General features: G+C 45.8%; 1 protein-coding gene across 1 annotated transcript in view; it reads left to right on the top strand.

Moving 5' to 3' along the window:
* Positions 1-20,576, top strand: part of LOC138471868 (ficolin-1-like) — a 507,702-nt gene that overhangs the window by 296,619 nt on the left and 190,507 nt on the right. Inside the window, exon 9 of the mRNA XM_069609727.1 lies at positions 14,599-14,733. Coding sequence (XP_069465828.1) covers positions 14,599-14,733 — 135 coding nt within the window. The remainder of the gene's footprint in view (positions 1-14,598; positions 14,734-20,576) is intronic.

Here is a 20,576-nt window from a genome sequence, read left to right as displayed (position 1 = left end):
GCACTTCCACAACATTCACCTGGTTTACTCTCATGCCAGCTTTACTACTACCACCACTCTCTGTTCCAGAACAGAACCAATTGTTAGAACAGTTCCTGGACCTGGTATACACTCCAGCCTGCCAAGACAAGCTACTGCAACATACTGCCCAAAAAGAACCGATTGGAATAAAGTTCTATGGTCTGGTGTACTCCCTTTTCAGACCAAGCTACTACTCCTAAGTACTTCAGTGGTAAAGGGTCAACTTTCAGAAAGATTTTAAAAACGTGTTCTGCTTCATGCAATGGGTTTTTAGAATTCTCATCAGGGGACACAAGAATCACACTGGTGCTATTTACTACACCTAAGTGTTTGCCATTCGCAAGACAGGCAATGCTTCCTTCCTTTTGAATCTCTTGCATCAGTGGGTAGCGCGCCTTACACTTCTGTTCCAACTTTGTATTATTAACCATCTGCTCATTATAACTCTTTCTCTTCTTCACACACCTTTGGCTTTGGAAATGTGGGTTTAAGACATTGGGCCTCATTACGAGGTGGGCAGTAAGGGATTACTGGCACCGGTAAGGGGACCAGTGCTGGTAATCCCTTACCTACCCTACTACGAGTTCCCTCTGCGGGTCCTTCCTGAACGCCTAGTTTTAGCAGGCGTTAAGGACGGGACCCGCAAAGGGATACCGGGGACAATAGCGGTACCGCAATTTGCGGTACCATTATTGCTGTCTTCCCCCTTCCCATTGAGCCCTATGGGGGCTCAAATGGGAATGTGGAATGGCCCTGGTGAATGGGGAATTACCGGTCTTGCCGACCTCGGAATGGGCCAGTAATTGCTCCATTCACCAGGCCAGAGTCGGAAGGGTTTTGGAGGCTAACTCCAACCTCGTAATGAGGCCCATTCTCTACAACAGGACAACATTCCTCATACACTTGGTTATGTGCAGTTATCTTCTTTAGTTTTAGGTAACCCTGGTTGCTTGTCAATTGAGTGTACATCCGTTTTGGCTTTGGCAATTATGGTTTGGGTTCCCCTCTTCAGGTAATGTCCCTTTGTATGATTGTTTGCTATTATCACCCACTATATAGTAATCACCTCTTTCTGATGGAAACTTTGGAGTCTCTGCCTACCAATGGCTTTGGTCTACATCAGCTTGGTACAGGTCATAACCAGTACTTAGTTTCATATTATTTAGATATTCAACATTGCGGCTGGATGCATGCAACGAGTAACCACGGGGCACTGCGGGGTCACGAATCAACAGTGAACTCATTGATGGTGTGCACATATGTGTACCTTGCTGCTCCGAGCTCGTCTCCTTCACTTATCCGACGTGGCCCGGCAATCTCTCCTGCACGGCGCCTCGCGTCTCAGAGCCTTCGCGGGAGAGCCACTTGTCTGCCACCGCTGACCACTTGACTTCAGGGAAAGTTGCCATCAGGTGCGCTTTCTGCTGCGCGATCTCTGCAGCTGAAGTCCCTGAGCGTATTAGTGCTCGCCCGCCACCGTTGAAGTCTTGACTTTGGGGAAAATTACAACCAGGTGCGATTTCCGCTGCGCAACCTCTGCAGTTGAAATCTCGAGCCCACACGCCTCGCATCAACTTTTCTCGCCCTTCTGGTCCCAGTGTACAGCTTTGGTCGCCTCGCCTTCTTCCAGTTTGATCTTAATCCCGATCATGATCTAGTGGCCTGCACCTGAGGGGGCCTTTTATGCCTCTCAGTCTCCCTCAGGTGTGGGTGATTTCTATTAACAAGCTGCACTTTGCAGTTTTGTTCCTCTTTATCCCTCTTCTTCGTCCCAGTACTTCCGGGATTATGGGACTTGGAGTCCCGAACATCAAATTTAGGTTTCACAGTGATATTTTCATCACAAAATTCCTTTCTTTACTTATGATTATTCCTTAAAGGAGTATCATAAGGATCAAAGGATATATTCAATTTTACAGAGCAATGAGGCTTTTTAGGATTTACATTGGTGGCCTGCAGAGACTTCTCGGCATAATTTTCCTGGGTCTTACAGGGTTTCTTGTTTCTGAAAGTGTTGGAGTTATTACAAGAGTTTTCTGACTCTCACTACATGACATATGGGAGTGTCTTCACCCATATTCTGATAATTAGCTTCAGTGAATAATAGCTCTCTTAGACAACATGCCATTACATGTGCCTGCATTAATGATTCTCTTCTCCTGGATCAAGACAAATAGTGCGTCTTATCCCACACAGTCTCCTGTTGCCCTGGGCCCTTCTCCTCGAGTGGATTATCCCGGCTAACACCACTCCCATGCTCAGGAAATCATACTTTCCATGCAGATTTCTATTTTGTGTGCAGATGATAAAACATGCTCTACTGCCAACCAAGAAAATGTATTAAAAGGGTTAGGTACACCCCCATTTCACTAAAAATGGCTGGCATTGCATTGGTGTGGCTTCACATACTTTGAAGTAACTTCTATCATGTTGCACATTCCCCTATGATATTTGGCCGCACCATTGATTAATTTTAGGACTTGCGCCCCGCCAAAATAAAACAATGAAACAAAACCTGTATTTCAATGAAGTGCTTTAAGAGCAGCTAGACTGGCTGCAGCACTCAGAAAAACGGTGTAGAGGAATGATCTTTTAGTTCAGCTGAAAGAACCAGCATATTCAATTAAGCAGTAAAATTAGATTTACACACTAGCTTGGTAAAAGTCCCTTCTCATGTTCTTTTACCACTAGTTTCCCACGAGCTACAAAGTATTGCCCTTCTTGTTCCTTATTGTTGTATTCCCATTCCCTTCTTCCATTTCACTTATATTTTCATTTTCTCTCTAGCCTTTGGTTTCTCCTTCCCTGTTATGCCGCTGTGCTTTCCCTTTCTCATCTTTGTGTAAAGTATCATTGGGGGGAAAAGTGACACGACCTGAAGAACGCCTAAGCAAAAGGTTGTAACATGCACAATCTGGTGATTCCTCTTCAGTGTGTGGTAGACGAAAAGCCAGGGAGGAGACCTGTGGTGAGGGGTGGTTCTCTAGGATGGGCCAGGACTTGAAAGAGTGTTGAGAGTTGAAGACACTCAGTGCCAGGGGTGTCCTCTGGAGACAGAAGGTTGATGTATGCGACTTTTGAGAGCATTCAGCATTGGAGACAGGTGGGGAGGCAGATGATGTCCCCTCAACAGGTAAAGAGAGGAGATAACTCATTTAGACTTGTGAGAGTGTGAGAGTGTTAAGAGTGTGTGACAATGGGTGTTGGGGGCATTCCCAAATGCAGGTTCATAGAGAATAAAACATGAAATCAAGTTCGCTTGAAAAGGGGGGAAGGAAGGATGGGGAACAAGGGCAGCAGGTCAGCAGAGGAGGTCCAGAAGGTAGGGATGAGGGTAAGGCAGCACAGGACGGGATTCCCTAAATTGGTGGAATGGGGAGCGGGCAAGTTGAAATCATGAGGGAAAGACTGTGGAAATGAGAAGAAGGTTTGACTTGACTCTCGGACTGGCCTAAAGGGAAATAGGGCAATGCCTGCTTTATCAGTACATGATTCGAGTATGGGGCACTCTTTTTGGCCAAAGTGGGCCAGTTTTATAAGTTACTACACTAGTTGCAACCAATCTTACTATGCAAATATGCCTTATTTGTACCATATTTTACCAAAAACACTCACTTGGCTAATACTCAAACAATCTGTTCTGGATAGTAATGAATTGTAATGTGTGATTGTGGGCCACTTTTTCAATAGGTGCCTGCGCTGATTCTATGTTCCAGTCTGACCCTGGCTTGCTCTCAGATGCATATGAATCCATCCATTACACCTTTGACAACTATGTCATAATGTACAAAGCTGTGCTTATTGAAGGAAGACCTACTACTTCACAGATTAGAGAGTGGGTTTACCAATGGCAAGGTTGCAGGTACCAGTCCACTCATTGGCTTGAAAATACCCATGATGGTAGTTTGAACTGTGCATTGAGAGAGCATAAGTGAAATGTTTATTTTGTAATGTTTTGTTACTGTTATAAAAATATTGTTTTAGCTTTATTTCCTTTTCACATTTACACCTTTTCATTGGTATCTGGACTGATTTGATGTCCTTGACTGACCCTGGATAGTTTCCAGATGCACCTCCATCCCTTAAACGTTTGACAGATATGTCATAATGCAAAAAGCTGTACCTTTTGAAAGGAGGCCCAAAAGGTTAGTGGTTAGATTGTGGCTTTAGCAATAACAAGATTGCAGGTTGAAGTCCACTCATTGGCTTAAAAGTGCCCAACCTGGATGGTTGAGCGGCGCATTGCGGCGAACAAAGTAGTTTTAAATATTTATTTACTGTTACAATTGAAGAACATCGACACCTATATGACAGCCAATGAACTTGAAATGAACATTAAAAAAAAACAAAAGTTATGGCACTTACAGCTGGAATAACCCGATGGTCAAGAGACCGACTTTCTATTTGAAGAATGAAAAACTCATCCAAGTGAAATCCTTCAAATATTTAGGGATGTGGATTAATCAGTCGACAAATGAAGAACCTTGGGTAACTCATCTCATAACCAAAGCAAAATCATTGGCACGTCAAGCACTAATCATTCATAGAAAATTTGGAAAATTTTCAATTAAACCGATTATTCTTTATTACTAACAGAAAGCCGTTGTAACGCTTACCTGGCTCGCACGGAGGCGCTGGTCTGGGTTGCTGTGGCCTCTTCAAGCGTGATGCGCAGAATTCGGACCACCGATTGAACACAACCCCCAAATCTTGCTTGTCGGGCCCGTAGGATTATCCTTCTGCAGATGAGAAAGGGGATTAACTGTCTGCCGAATAGTTTGCTTGCTCCCCCTACCCCCGTTCGTTCTTCTCTGATTCCTCCAATACCCCCGGTTTAAGCTCACCTTATGGTTTGGAAGGATGAACTCTCCATCCTGCTTCTGGTGCAGGGGCGCGCGTTCGTCCAGTTACTTCACTGGTTTTCAGAATGGCGCTGGCACATCCACGTGACTTTTCTGAGTAATACGCCGTAAGTATGAAGATGCAAAAGTTCAAGTGTGAGCCTCCTTTTATGTTGTCTTTCCTGACCTTTATTTCAGGTGCAGAACAAAGGCGATGCGTTGAGGGGTTAAATTGCCGGTGGTAAAATCAGGTGAGCTAGTGATGAGGGCGACCCCTCTAAATGTCTTTATACTTCCCCAGTAATGTCTTTTGTCCTTTCCCCATAGGGGCCGGGGTGCGGTACCTGCCAAAGATGCGGCGCCGACCCAAGATGTGGAATGATTCACCAAGAAAAGCCGGTAAGTAATATGGCTGAAAATGTCCTTTCCCCTTAGGGGCAGGGGTGCGGTACCTGCAAAAGATGCGGCGCCGACCCGAGATGTGGAATGGTTCACCAAGAAAAGCCGGTAAGTAATATGGCTGAAAATTCGGCTTTCCTCTTGTGTTCCCTTGCTCACCTTTTGTCTCTTCTTCTCTCCCCTAGGTGCAGAGATGTGGCGACCGGTGCTAAGAGCCGCGATGGAGCCGGGCAGCGTCTCGGGAACAGGTGAGTGAAGCACGGCGCTGCAGCGAGCAACGCGGTGCTTTTAAATGGAAGTCTTCCTTCAGGAATGCTGGCGTGAAGATTCTGGATGCAGGTAAGAAGGTTGAATAAGTTTTCACCTTTCTCTTCTCTTTTTCCCTTACAGGTGTTCCAGGCTCGAGGCGGGTGTGGCTGGAGTCGAGGTGCAGGAGCAGACACGGTGAGCGTTCAGCTGCTGGGATGCAGAACAACGCGAAGCACATGTGGCTGTCCGGGCGTGGCTTAAATAGCTTTGGAAGAAGTTCCAGGTGAGTATTCTTCCACAGCCCCACCCAAGTAACAAAATAGTTCCATCAGAAAAATAGTTCCTCCTAAGCCTCATTTGGCTTGGTTCTTCATGCAGCATGGTCTGCATCAGGTGAGTGTGCAGCATGGTCTGCTTCATGTAAGTGCACCAAACACTTCCCCTTATGAGCCTGGCGCTTATGGCGCCAGGACTGATGTCCAACATGAGCCTGGCGCCAACGGCGCCAGGACAGAGTCCAAAGAGCCCCTATAAAGGGCCGCTGGGCTTTTACCCGGGGGCGTGATGCCTGCTCCCGGGGGTTCTGGGCCTGGGCTGGTGCTCCGGGGGTAGGCATCATGACAGCACTCCCCCCCAAGGCCCCTCCCAAAGTCTTTTCCCCAGGAGGTTTCGGTTTGTTCGGGAAATTCCGATGGAACCTTTTTACTAGTCGAGGTGCATGTACGTGGTCGCTGGGTTCCCAAGATTTTCCTGAGGCCCGTACCCCTTCCAATCAATTAGATAGAAAAGTTTTGATTTTGAGATCTTAGAGTCCAAAATGTTCTTCACCTCGAATTCAGGCTCCCCATCTATCTGGACTGGTTCTGGTGGCTTTATTAATCTGGTTCCTGGTTGCACTGGTTTCAAAAGCGACACATGAAAAACGGGATGAATCCGCATGTTAGCTGGTAGATCTAGCTTGACTGCCACTGGGTTAATTATAGCTTTGATCGAGTAAGGGCCTAAATACCTTGGATTAAAAGTCCGAGGTCCCTTGAGCGATAAGTGTTTGGTAGCCAACCATACTTGATCCCCTATTTGGTATGGAGGCGCCTCCTTTCGATGCAGATCCGCATTCTTTTTGTATTTCCCTTTCGCATGTTGTAAGTGTGCAGTAGCATCCTTGAAGGCTTGAGTAATCGTAGAATGCAAATGGTCCACTGCGGGCATTTCGAGGCTCAAAGGTGAGTCCAAGTCTGAAGTACGAGGGTGATGTCCATATAGGGTATAAAAGGGGCTCTGACCAGTTCCAGAGTGTATCGAGTTATTGTATGCATATTCAGCCACCCATAAAATATCCTTCCAATTACCCTCCGATTGGTGCAACATACATCGTAGATATTGTTCAAGGGTCTGGTTCGTTCTCTCCGTTTGACCATCGGTCTGTGGGTGGTGGCTGGTTGAGAGTCTTACGTCGATTTGTGCCAGTTGACAACACTTTTTCCAAAAATGAGAAATAAACTGGCTTCCCCGATCGGAGATTAGTATGGACGGGAATCCATGCAGACGGATGATATTTTCTAGGAATTCCTTGGCAAGAACAAAAGCTGAAGGTAATCCTTTCAACGGAATAAAATGGGCCATCTTGGAAAATAAATCCACCACAACCAAAATAGTATTGTATCCATTACAAGAGGGCAGGTCCGTGATAAAATCTAGTGACAAGGTGTGCCAAGGTGCTGGTGGAATGTCTAAGGGTTGAAGAAGACCGGCGGGTTTTGTTTTTTGACCTTTGTTTTGGGCGCACACTCCACAGGACATCACGAAAGATTTAATATCCTTTCGCCAGGACGGCCACCAGAATTGTCGTTTAATTTTTTCCTCTGTTTTGGCAATGCCAGGATGTCCTTCCATCAGAGTATCGTGATGACGGGAAATAACCAGTTCTTGCAATTCCTTTTCTGGCAAAAATAAACATCCTTGGAAGTAAGGTAAGCCATCGTTGATTGAAAAGGCAGATCCCCTCTTGATCCAATCCTGCAAGGCTGAAGAGTCCAGGAATAGTTTTACCCGTGCTTGAATGTCTTCAAGGGTTTGTAAAGTGGTTATCCCCAAGATTCTTTGTTCGGGAATTATCGGCACAGGTTCTGAGTTTGTGTCCATTTCTCCCATTCCAATTCGAGATAGCGCGTCCGCTTTGCCATTCTTACAGCCGGGACGGTAGATGATTACAAAATCGAACCCAGCAAAGAATAAAGCCCATCGGAACTGTCGTGAAGACTGAGCCTTGGCAGTTTTTAAATATTGTAAATTTCGGTGATCAATGATCACGGTGATGGTATGCCTGGCGCCAAGAAGATAATGCCGCCAAGCCTTAAAGGCGGACTTAATGGCTAATAATTCCTTATCGGTGATTGCATAATTTATCTCCGGCGGCGAGAACTTTCTGGACCAAAATGCTACGGGGTGCAGTTTGTTGGTTTCGGGGTCTCTCTGAGACAGGACAGCTCCCATGGCTAAGCTGGATGCGTCGGTTTCGACTATATATGGGAGATCAGGACGCGGGTGTTTCAAAATAGGTGCGGACGTAAATTTAGCTTTTAATTCCTGAAAGGCCTGTTCAGTTTCCTCGGTCCATTCAAAACGTTTATTCTTCCGCAAGAGTGCAGTGATGGGTTGCACCACCCGTGAAAATTCCGGGATAAACGTGCGATAAAAATTGGCAAAACCAAGCATGCTTTGGACACCTTTCACCGAACTAGGTGATGGCCATTTGAGGATGGCATCCACTTTCCGTGAGTCCATTCGGACCCCTTTAGGTGTCAGGATGAATCCAAGAAACTCAACCTCGGTGGTATGGAAAACGCATTTTTCCAGCTTTGCAAACAGTTTGTGCTGGCGCAATTTCTCAAGGACGGCCCTGACATGTTTTCTGTGATCAGATTCCGAAGAGGAGTACACCAGAATGTCATCGATATACACAACAACACAGACATCGATGAGTTCCCGAAGGACATCATTCATGAAGAATTGGAAGGCAGCAGGCGCGTTGCACAACCCGAAAGGCATCACCTGGTATTCGAATAGTCCATATTTTGTACGGAAGGCCGTTTTCCATTCGTCGCCTTTTTTTACTCGTACCAGATGATAAGCCCCCCGGAGATCTAACTTGGTGTATATGCAAGCGTCCTTCACTTGGTCAAGGAGTTCAGGGATCAAAGGCAGAGGGTAACGATTTTTAACAGTTATCTGGTTCAATGCGCGGTAATCGATACATGTTCTAAGGTCGCCTTCTTTTTTTGGCACGAAGAACAAAGCCGAGGATGCCGGAGACTTTGATGGGCGAATGAAACCATTGGCTAGGTATTGGTCTAAATATTGTCTCAAATGCAGATTCTACGGCTCAGTAAGGGCATAAATCCTGCTACAAGGGGGTTGTGCACCGGGCACCAGATCGATTTGGCAATCGTACGATCTGTGAGGAGGTAACGTGTTGGCCTGTTCCTTTTGGAAGACGTCCTGAAAGTCTTGGTATTCCGGAGGTAGTTGCATGGAGACAGAGTTTACTGATGCTAGACTGATCTTCAGATTTTCTGGGTAGCAGGTTCGTGCACACTCCGGAAAGGTTATTCTCTTCGCTCGCCAATCAATTCGAGGATTATGTGCCTCTAACCAAGTGATTCCGAGAATAACCTGAAACTGTGGAGCCTTGATTACATCAAACACAACTGCCTCCCGATGGCCGTCCGGACCTACAAGTGTCACCTCGGCTGTGGAATGTGATACCGGTCCCGAGGCAATTTCGGTTCCATCAACTGTGGTGATGACATCTTTGCTGGTTTTAAGATGCAGGGGAAGGTTAATCCTGGAGACCAATTCACGATCCACGTAGTTTCCTATAGCCCCACTATCGATGTATGCCTTTATTGCATGCAACCGCTTAGGCTGTTCCGGATCTACGAGGACCATTGGCACAGTGAAATGCAAGGTCTGAGAGTTCGTTTTCATGCTCGGCAAGCGGACCCCTACGCTTGTCGGGCGGGGTCGTTTCCCGATACAGAGGTTTCATGGATTTTATCAGCGGCTCCTACCACCTTCCTGGGCGGCCTTGCCGGGCAATCTCGTAGAAAGTGTCCAGAGGATCCACAATAAAGACATAAGTGCATCTGCCGTCCTCTTTCACGTTCCTTTTGTGTTAAAGGTCCTTTAACTCCTCCGATTTGCATTGGCTCAGAGGCTTCAGCCCCCTTGAGGTTAGCGTGGGTCTTGACTAACACCCGGGTCTCAAACTTGGACCGATCAGCTTTTCTGTTTTGCAGTCTGTTATCCAATTGGACCACTAAGTCTATATATTCTGAGCATTCTTGGGGCGGATTTACAACTTGGGCCAGGACATCTTTAAGTTCTCCGCGTAGACCTCGATAAAATAACGTGATTCTTTTATCTTCTGGCCACCCAGTTTCCACAATTAGTCTATTAAAGGTTGCAATGTAGGAAAGGAGGTCTTGATTGCCCTGTCGCAGGGATAGAAGTTCGTCATCTAGAGCCTGCCCCTGGGAGTGACGAGCAAATAACCTTTCCATGCTTGCTTGAAATCCTTGAAAATCACGAAGAATCGGGTCATCTTGAGTTACCAGTGGAACTGACCAATCGGCAGCTCTGCCGCTGAGATATGACAATACAAAGGCTACCTTGGTCTGGTCATTAGGGAAGGCCCCAGGTCTGCACAGGAAATGCAAACGACCCTGATTCATGAATACGGCGAATCATTTGGGGTCCCCAGCAAAGCGTTCGGGTGGGGCCAGCGGCATGTTTCCAGGTAGATTTATCTGCACCGGGTTACTGGAAAGCACAGGAGCGGGGTTCCCTCCGGAACCGGGTAAAGGGGTTTGTCCAGCTTGACCTTGCAAAAGCTGTCTAGCCAGGTCATCAGCTCTTTCCTTTGTTACAATCACTTCCCTCCTGAGAGCATTAGTTTCTTGACGAGCGGCGTGTACTTTGGCCCGTAATTCCCCCAGTAGTTGGGCCAACTGGTCAGTCTCGGAAGTTTCCATAGCGCCTGGGTGGGAATTTGTAGGATGGCTTCGCGTTCTGTAACGCTCACCTGGCTCCCACGGAGGCGCTGGTCTGGTCTGGGTTGCTGTGGCCTCTTCAAGCGTGATGCGCAGAATTCGGACCACCGATTGAACACGACCCCCAAATCTTGCTTGTCGGGCCTGTAGGATTATCCTTCTGCAGATGAGAAAGGGGATTAACTGTCTGCCGAATAGTGTGCTTGCTCTCCCCTTCCCCCCTTCGTTCGTCTCTGATTCCTCCAATACCCCCGGTTTAAGCTCATCTTATGGTTTGGAAGGATGAACTCTCCATCCTGCTTCTGGTGCAGGGGCGCGCGTTCGTCCCGTTACTTCACTGGTTTTCAGAATGGCGCTGGCACATCCACTTGACTTTTCTGAGTAATACGCCGTAAGTATGAAGATGCAAAATTCAAGTGTGAGCCTCCTTTTATGTTGTCTTTCCTGACCTTTATTTCAGGTGCAGAACAAAGGCGATGCGTTGAGGGGTTAAATTGCCGGTGGTAAAATCAGGTGAGTTAGTGATGAGGGCGACCCCTCTAAATGTCTTTATAATTCCCCAGTAATGTCTTTTGTCCTTTCCCCATAGGGGCCGGGGTGCGGTACCTGCCAAAGATACGGTGCCGACCCGAGATGTGGAATGGTTCACCAAGAAAAGCCAGTAAGTAATATGGCTGAAAATGTCCTTTCCCCTTAGGGGCTGGGGTGCGGTACCTGCCAAAGATACGGTGCCGACCCGAGATGTGGAATGGTTCACCAAGAAAAGCCGGTAAGTAATATGGCTGAAAATTCGGCTTTCCTCTTGTGTTCCCTTGCTCACCTTTTGTCTCTTCTTCTCTCCCCTAGGTGCAGAGATGTGGCGACCGGTGCTGAGAGCCGCGATGGAGCCGGGCGGCGTCTCGGGAACAGGTGAGTGAAGCACGGCGCTGCAGCGAGCAACGCGGTGCTTTTAAATGGAAGTCTTCCTTCAGGAATGCTGGCGTGAAGATTCTGGATGCAGGTAAGAAGGTTGAATAAGTTCTTGGTTTTCACCTTTCTCTTCTCTTATTCCCTTACAGGTGTTCCAGGCTCGAGGTGGGTGTGGCTGGAGTCCAGGTGCAGGAGCAGACACGGTGAGCGTTCAGCTGCTGGGATGCAGAACAACGCGAAGCACGTGTGGCTGTCCGGGCGTGGCTTAAATAGCTTTGGAAGAAGTTCCAGGTGAGTATTCTTCCACAGCCCCACCCAAGTAACAAAATAGTTCCATCAGAAAAATAGTTCCTCCTAAGCCTCATTTGGCTTGGTTCTTCATGCAGCATGGTCTGCATCAGGTGAGTGTGCAGCATGGTCTGCTTCAGGTAAGTGCACCAAACACTTCCCCTTATGAGCTTGGCGCTTATGGCGCCAGGACTGATGTCCAACATCAGCCTGGCACCAACGGCGCCAGGACAGAGTCCAAAGAGCCCCTATAAAGGGCCGCTGGGCTTTTACCCGGGGGCGTGATGCCTGCTCCCGGGGGTGCTGGGTCTGGCCTGGTGCTCCGGGGGTAGGCATCATGACAGCCGTGCCAATTCTGACTTATGGTGGAGAGACCATGATTAATTTACACGAACACACATGGAACAAAATACAACGAATCTTTTGGGCAAATGTTATCTCATTACCCAATGCTGTCCCTGCGGCACGTATAAGATTTGAACTAGGTCTTCAGTCTTTAAACTCAATCATAAAATGGAAGCAACTTGACCTATTAAGGAAAATCCTGAATATCGAATGCATTCCAGCATGGGACATAGTACGTGATAATTCCACAAACATCAACGCTGCAGCTCTGAACAAGTGGAAAAACTTTGTCCAAGCACTAACGATCGTCAACAACATATCGCTGGACATGCTACTAAACCGACCACAAAAAGCAAAACTGCAGGTAGCAAGACTAGGCTGGATGAAGACACAAGAAATCAAAAACCATTATAAATGAACCCTGAACTGCACAAATGACATGAGAGCGCTTAATGAACTCCCACCCTACCTCAAAATGTTTCCTGATCGGGGCGTTAGAGACTTATACCTTCGACTAAGATTGAACATTTTACCCACACAGGAAATCAACGGGTTTCGAAATCGAACTATCCCCCGCGACCAGATTCTATTCTATAGAGTCTGCAAGAAAACAGACTCTATAGAATCAATACACCACCTGCTTATGATATGTACTGTGTTCGCACCAAAACGTACTACAATAGCTCGATTATACCTAAAATCCAAAGGATATTGGACCCCGAAGAACGTTGGTCGTTGATATTAGCAGGAAATAACAGAAGGACGATTACAGCTGTTATACGATTTTGGCAAGACATACAATCATTAATTTAATTTGATATTTTTTTTTCTTTTTTTTTCTTCAATGCTTGATGACCAATTTTTTGTACTTTTCTCTGTTGAAACATAAATGTAAGGTTTAACTATATAAACCAATGGCATTTTAATAAAAATAAAAATTAAAAAAATATATTGTTTTATCGTTATTTCCATTACAAAGACTCAGAGAGAGCAGCACCTATTTTATCCCAACTGATACTGCTAATTCCCAGATACCTTTTCATTTATGATCCCTTTCACAGCTATGTCATAATGCAAAATGCTATGTGTATTATCTTGTTTATGCAGCTCATGCTGGACTAATCAGGTAAGTTCCTTTATTCACGTTACAGTGACATGTACATCTCAAAAAGATAAGAAAATAGGGACCCACTGGCCACCAGCACCCAGCTCCCAGGGGCCAGCTCTAACTGACACTGACAGGAAAACATGCAGCGAGTGATCTCACCAACTCATGACATCACAGCATTCACACGCAAACACGCTCTGGGCGGTTTTCATTGTTTTTGAAGGCAGAGTGTGCGGGTGTAACAAGAGTTACGTTTCTGCCCCCCATTTTTCCCTCGCTAAAAACAAAAAGGTTTTACGCCAGCATGAGATTTTCAGGCTGGTGTAAAAACAATGATTCCCATGGGATACGCCTTATTTTTGCACCAGCAAAAAGCCGGTGGTCTCCATGGGAAATCATTGTAAAGGCCACCTGCCAATGCTACATGGCGGCAGCGTTTACTCTATTTGCACTGTGTAACGAAACTTCCACCACCTCTTTACACTGCTCATTTGCACTCTGCAGTGCAAATGACAAACATTGCCCGGAGGTGACTTGTTTGCAGGTAAGTGCAAACGAAAGTGGTCCCCTCTGGACAATTTAAGATTTAAAGAAAATGGCCCCAATGTAGCTCCGTCAGAGGCACTGTCCTGCATGCTTAAAAAAAGTACAAAGAAACTCAGTGTCAATGTTTTTTCACAGGGTCCCCGAACAGGCTTAGTTTGGAAAAAGACACGCAAAGCCTTTTTCCACATGTACTCTTGTGGAAACTCTGAATAGAATGATGGTGTATATTTTAGAAGCACAATGCACTGATATTTGTGAGCTCAAAATATATTCACATTATGGGCCTCATCACGACTTGGGCGGTAACGGTAACGCTATTAGCGCGGGCGGTATTAGCCCTACCGCCGAACTTCCCGGCGCTAATAGTGCCGGATCACGAGTTCAGCGGTAATGTCAATCCCCATTCCCCATTGAGCCCATTCGGGAATGCCCCATTACCCACTGGGCTCAATGGGGAAATTTCGCGCTAATACCGCCGACGGATTTCCCGCCGGCGGTAATAGTGCAAATTTTCGGCGGATTTCCACCCAGCTCAGAGCTGGGGAGAAATCCGCCGAAGTCCTGCTTTGGCGGACCCTTAAATCTGGCGGTAATAGCGCTACCGCCGGATTTAAGGGTTACCGCCGAAGTCGTGATGAGGACCTATGTCTTTACAGTTCGTAATTGCAATTAAATTTCTGCTAAAGCAAATACAAGCCTTCAAACATTCTTATTCAATTGCCTAATTTACGTCCAGTTGTGCATCCTAATTGCTGTAATTTAAACCTGCTTTTTGACACATACCAATTGTAATTATTTGATCTGTTTTGGGATTTTCGTTTTCCCCCTTTCTTTTTTCTAGGGACATATGAACTTCGCATCGACATGCGAGATTTTGAAAATACCCATCACTTTGCCAAGTACAGCTCTTTTCAGATTGCCGGAGAGACAGAGAAATACAAACTGTCATATGACGCCTTCACTGAGGGCAATGCAGGTGAGCCTTTCCTGGATTGTGGGCCTTATAGAGTTCAAATATTTCTAAGTGAGCCCTGCGAGTAAAGTGCTCACCTCCAGTACCAATGTGCAACTTACAGGCAGAGGTTTCAATTCTGGGCGGGCCGACTCAGTTCTTCATCCTTCTGAGGTTGATATCTTGAATACAATTGATTTGAGCAAGAATAATACCTGTTACCAAATTCAAGCAACAGCTCATGTAAATGGTAAATATATTTCAAGAAACACAAAACTCCTTCGATTGATCAAAAACATGAAAAAGCATCCCTGAGCCGAAAGACCTGACTCATATGATGCATGTTGGAAACCAGAGCTTGTGAAGAAAGCTTTGAAGCATCATACCAGTTTAGATTCACATATATGCACTGCTAGTAGGACATACATGTTAGTGAAACTAAACAACATATACATCATATAACTGCTGTGGGGGAAGGAGTGGACGGCAATCCCCAAACTTCTTCCCATGACATAGGGACTCATCATAAGTCTGGCGGTAAACCTTAAAAGTGGCGGTAATGGAATTAGCTGTGCCATTACCGTTGTGTCGGATCACGAGCCGGTGCAACACTGACTGTTAACTCAGCTGGCACTATTACATCCGGCGCCATTTGCTCCAGCAACAGAAAGCACAATTACAGCCGCATCACAATTACATGTACGGCAGTATTAGCGCTGAAAAACAGTGCTAATACCGCCGAGAATTACCTTTAGCCACAAGCTCGAGGTAAATGAACACATCTGCCAGAAACAAAGCCACAGGTGATCCCAATACACTCAAGAGGGCTACATAAGGTACACCCCTTCCCCAAACACTGTTTCCAACACCATGCTTTCACTAGCCATTTTGAACTGGGAGAAGCAGCTACTCATGCTGCACCTGGAGGTAAAGATGCAGGACAACCAGCCCTGGGCGCAGGGTGCACGGGGCTGGGGGGAGAGCCCAAGGAAGGCGTGCACCCATCGCTAGGGTCAGGCCCTCACCCTGGACCCTCAATGACATCCGGATGGTGAAACTGTACCGCCTCAACTGGGAGACCATCACTGAGCTGGAGCAAGAGGACATAGGGAGCAGGATCAACATCCGCACAGCTGTGCCCCCACTGCTCAAGCTATTGTCAGTATTACAATTTCTCAGTACTGGCACATGATGCACGGCATGGCACAGCCCACATTCTATGCAGTTCTGGCCCAGGTGCTGGATGCCCTCCTGCGGCATTTGCAACACCACATCGTACTGCCCACCACCCCAGCCTAGGTCAATGCCATGAAGACAAAGCTCTAAGCCATAGCCCAGCTGCCTAATGTAATTGCAACCCTGGACTGCACCCATGTCGTGCCCCCCCAGGCCCATGACGCAGAATACAGAAATCACTAGCACTACCACTCCCTGAATGTGCAGGTGACCTGTGACCCCAACCTCACCGCCTACTGCTGTGCCCGCTACCCCGGTTCCACCCACGACTCCATGGTCCTGAGGAACAGCACACTACCAGGATACATGGAGAGGCGCAGAGGACCACGGACCTGGATAGTGGGTGAGTAAAACTGCCTGCACGCATGTACTGTGTAGCATCTGACCAAATTGGGGGGCGGTGCTTGAGTAATGACACAAAGCATGGCATGACAAGTAAATACAAAAGTAGTGCCTTCCCAGATCCCACACCAATGGCAGAGTACAGCCCAGGGAGCATGTACATGTTGGACACACCTGGACGGGCATTCTGACAAACACATTCAGCAGCAATCCAAACTACATACACGGCTGCAGGTACCCCAATGCATCATGCATGATCCAAAGCAATAACATACAAGTGCCACATTGCATCACACAACAACAGCCCTGCCAGTGCCACAGCCATGTACCCATGCACACCCACCCCACAATGCTGACCCGCTGCCCCAGAAGCATAGGGAAGGCATGCCACATGCAAGAGAGCAATACACAGCCACAAGACAACCACCAGGAACACATGTCACCGATGTACACATCACAAAACGTCTGCTGCAATGTAACAGGGTGCATGTGAAGTCAAAACAATGCATGATATGAGTGAGACAGCATTCACAGACATTGTAAAGGCACATGCCATGTGATGAAGCACCATATGCATGCATATGATGTCCAGTGCCCTGATGCTGTGTAAATCCACCCCCACACATTTCAGAGTGACTAATGTCTATGCCTCTCCCCATGCAGGATACCTGCAGCTGGCTTAGCTAATGACCCCTGTGCATGATTCACAAACACCACATGACAGTGCATACAACCACGCATACAGCAGGACCAGTTTGTGCATTGAGCGCACCCTTGGACTCCTTAAGGCACATTTTTTCTGCCTAGATCATACAGGCAGAGCCCTTATGTACGTTCCAGAGAAAGTAGGAAAAAATAATACTTGTGTGTGCCATGCTACACAACATCTGCATAAGGAGGAACGTACCCCTAGCCCCTGACATGGACATGTCACCCCATATGATGACGATTCAGTTCCTTAATGTAGGGACCACAGCAGGCAATGTCAGAGATGATGTGCAGGATGGGAGACTGGCTCGCCAGGCACTGATTGACAATTTCTTTTTAAGTCTTTTCCCTGGCACAAGTCATGCCCCACTGTGTGAGTGTCCGTTCTGTAAATAAACTCGACAATGACATAATCAGGGATGTCCGCTCATTGATGTGGTTCAACTGTTTTATTCTAACTGGAGGAGTAGACGTATATGTCATCAGGAAACCCTGCACCCTGACCTCCAATGTATTGGCAACACAACACTATGCCATGAATTACACCTACCATAATGCCAATACCGCAGTGAACCTATAGAAGACAGTTCCCATTGAGACAGCCATATCGTATGTATCCCTTAACTGATGAAAGCCTGCAAGAACCAATGCGCGAAGGAATATAAGAACCACTGAGCAGAAGGATAAGTTAAGTCATGAGATACAAAGACGGACTGATGTCACTAATAATGATACAAAAACAGTACACTGAAAATGATAAATAAATATTGAAGACTGACAAAGTAGTCAAAGAAACAAGGTGAACACAGGTGCAAAGAGAAATAAGTTGTATGCAAATGGAAGAAATCAAATGCACGATGAAGATAAACGTCAAGAACAATAATTGATGTACATATGCTTAATCACAAGGTAGATAAAGTCATCTTAGAGGCTTGCTAAAATAGTAATAAAATGCAGAAAAAGCCGCCGTATGGAGGAGATGGCCATCAGTATAATATAAATAGTAAGCAGGAAATCATGAAGAGAGAAACTGAGACTACAGGACGAACAAACACTGGAATACAGATCCATGGAGAAGACCAAGGGGAGTCTGTCTGGCTTGAAGTCAAGACATACTAAGGTCGGCTACCTACGCTTCAAAGAATAAGAGGATAAAACGTGTGCATATGATACATTTTTCTTAGATTAGGTGCAAGAAAGAACACTGCAGGTGCCAAGCTATGAACAATTACAATTCACAGAAATGGCTTGCAGGATGGAGTGATCAAGTCTCCAGAGGTTGAAACGGGTAATGACACATGAAGTCTTTGAATCAAATAACACTAATTAGATGGAGCTAGATGGACAAATTGTGGCCTCCTATCACGTGACTTACATGCTGAAAATAGGACCTATTGATGAGTGTAAGACAAGATAGCGAGTACCTACAATCCTGTTGAATTCTGAAGAAGAGAAAATTCTACAAGGCCAAACTATAAAGAGAAATCTTTGCCTCAAGGCATGGGAGATGAGAGATGGTGGGATAATTGGGTGGAAAGGCCGCTGTCTGGCATTTCCTCCTGCACCTCGGTTCTTAGCTTACATGCTGCTAGATGACCTAATGTCCTAGGTTGGGTACAAGTGTGCCAAAATTATAAGAGGTCTTCTAGTAGTGGACCAAATATCATTATAGGGCCAATCTGCTTCTGTTAAATATTAGTTCATGTGTTTTGTGGTGTAAGAGGTAATCCAAAGCTGCCCACCTGACAGGAGGCAGACAATTAAATCATTAATTCCTGTATTATTGTATACCTAGATGTATCCCTTAATCAATCCCAACCCCATCGATAAGTTTTGTTGTTCGCCACATACCATGACCTCATTCTGACGTACAGTGGGATTCTAACAGCTATTCGGGAATTGTAGATCATTGAGGTTATGATTGAGCTGCCGATGATGTTAGTTATATCTCCCTAGAGAATTGTTAAGAAAACAGTATTTTGTCATCTTCTTGGGTCTGTACAGTTATTTGGACACAAGTTATTTTATGGTAATCCCATCCATCACAAAGGTATGCTTCCAAGGGCTAGTGCTCATGTGGTAGCAGTGTGGATGGTTATAAAGATCCAAACTACTTTAGCTCCAGAGCTTCGAACAATCGAGTATCCTTTGCCATCAACCAGAAGACTGCAGGGTTTCCTGTTAGGAGCGGACGACATATCACGTGCAAGTCGCTGAGACGGTTGGGCAGGTTCCTCTTTGATGAAATACCTGCCCGGTCCTCATGGACGCTCTGCAGACAGAAGGGGAAGTGGTTGGTTGAGAGAGGAGTCGATGACGAAGACCTGGAGCTGATTAACGGATGTAAGTAGACCATTGAGAGTGGCAAAAAAGAGGGGTGGTATTGTGATATTTGTGTAGATATATAAGCAGGAAGATATAACAGGATTTATGTAGAGAAGAGACGCTTGGATATCCCAACCTCAAGGAGGTGGAAGGGAACGAGTCAAATTATGATTGTACGTATTTATCTCAATATTCCAGTCAGGACTGTAAAAGATTGTGTTTCAAACTTGAAACCTGAGTAAAAGTTAGAGGCGAAATAGGGTTACATATTGGTTAGAAGGGGAGAACCATAGAAGACAATCATAAGATTTAGGGTACACTGTTTTGGGTTTTGTTGTGTTGAAATATGTTTAAGTTGTGGTGGAATATGTTTTAGGTTGGAAAAAGATATAGAATGACAGTAGTCAGTTGATCAGTAGATCTTCTTCAATGATTGGCACCAGTCATAAAAGATATTGTTGAAATGAAAAGCTTTAGAGACCTGAGCAGCGAATGATGATGCTTGCTCATATTTGTTGTTTTCGTATGATAAGTGGTGAAGGTGGAAAAGAATAAAACATTGAGGTAATAGTGATTCTTTTAAAAATAAGTAATAAAGTAACCAGCCCAGTAAGCGTCGACAGTCAAATACATCTTTTCATTATGGAGGACACTCCTCTAATGCATTTGTGTAAAACATTACCACGGCACACACTGAAACTCAAACAATATAGCACAGAATGGGTGAAGGGCACGGCTGATAAAATGTATATGCTGTGCCCTCAGGGTGGGTCATTGCCAAAAATGGTATTACAGCACATGACCACATGTGTCCATGCTGCGTACACGGGGAAGAAGTTAGTCAAGAGGCTAGCAATTTTAGAATTATGGAATATGTATCAGAATAAAAAAGAAGACCCGGCCCAGGAGGAATGGATGCTTAATCAGCATGAATGGGGAGGGTGCAGAACCCTTGTCTCTCCTAACTGATCCTGAACAAAAAAGTCCAGTCAAAGGAGAGTAAGGATTTTATCCCCGAAAGAATTAAAAGCAGCGACAGGGTATATTAATCCAGCATATGCCCCCCCCACTTACAATAGTGACAATGCCCCACAAAAAAGTAAGATCAAAGAAAGCACATATAGGTCTGGACATGATAAAAGTTAGGAGTGAAGCAAGAGAAAGAATACATTGATAGAAGAGGAGATCAAGAAGTGAAAAGAAGATAAAGATAGGGCCAGCAAAGTAACACTCGTACAGAACAAATGAATGGGAGG

Source organism: Ambystoma mexicanum, chromosome 8 (assembly GCF_040938575.1).
Source record: "Ambystoma mexicanum isolate Mex_15411 chromosome 8, UKY_AmexF1_1, whole genome shotgun sequence".
NCBI lineage: Eukaryota > Metazoa > Chordata > Amphibia > Caudata > Ambystomatidae > Ambystoma > Ambystoma mexicanum.
This window is presented reverse-complemented; position numbering and strand designations above follow the sequence as displayed.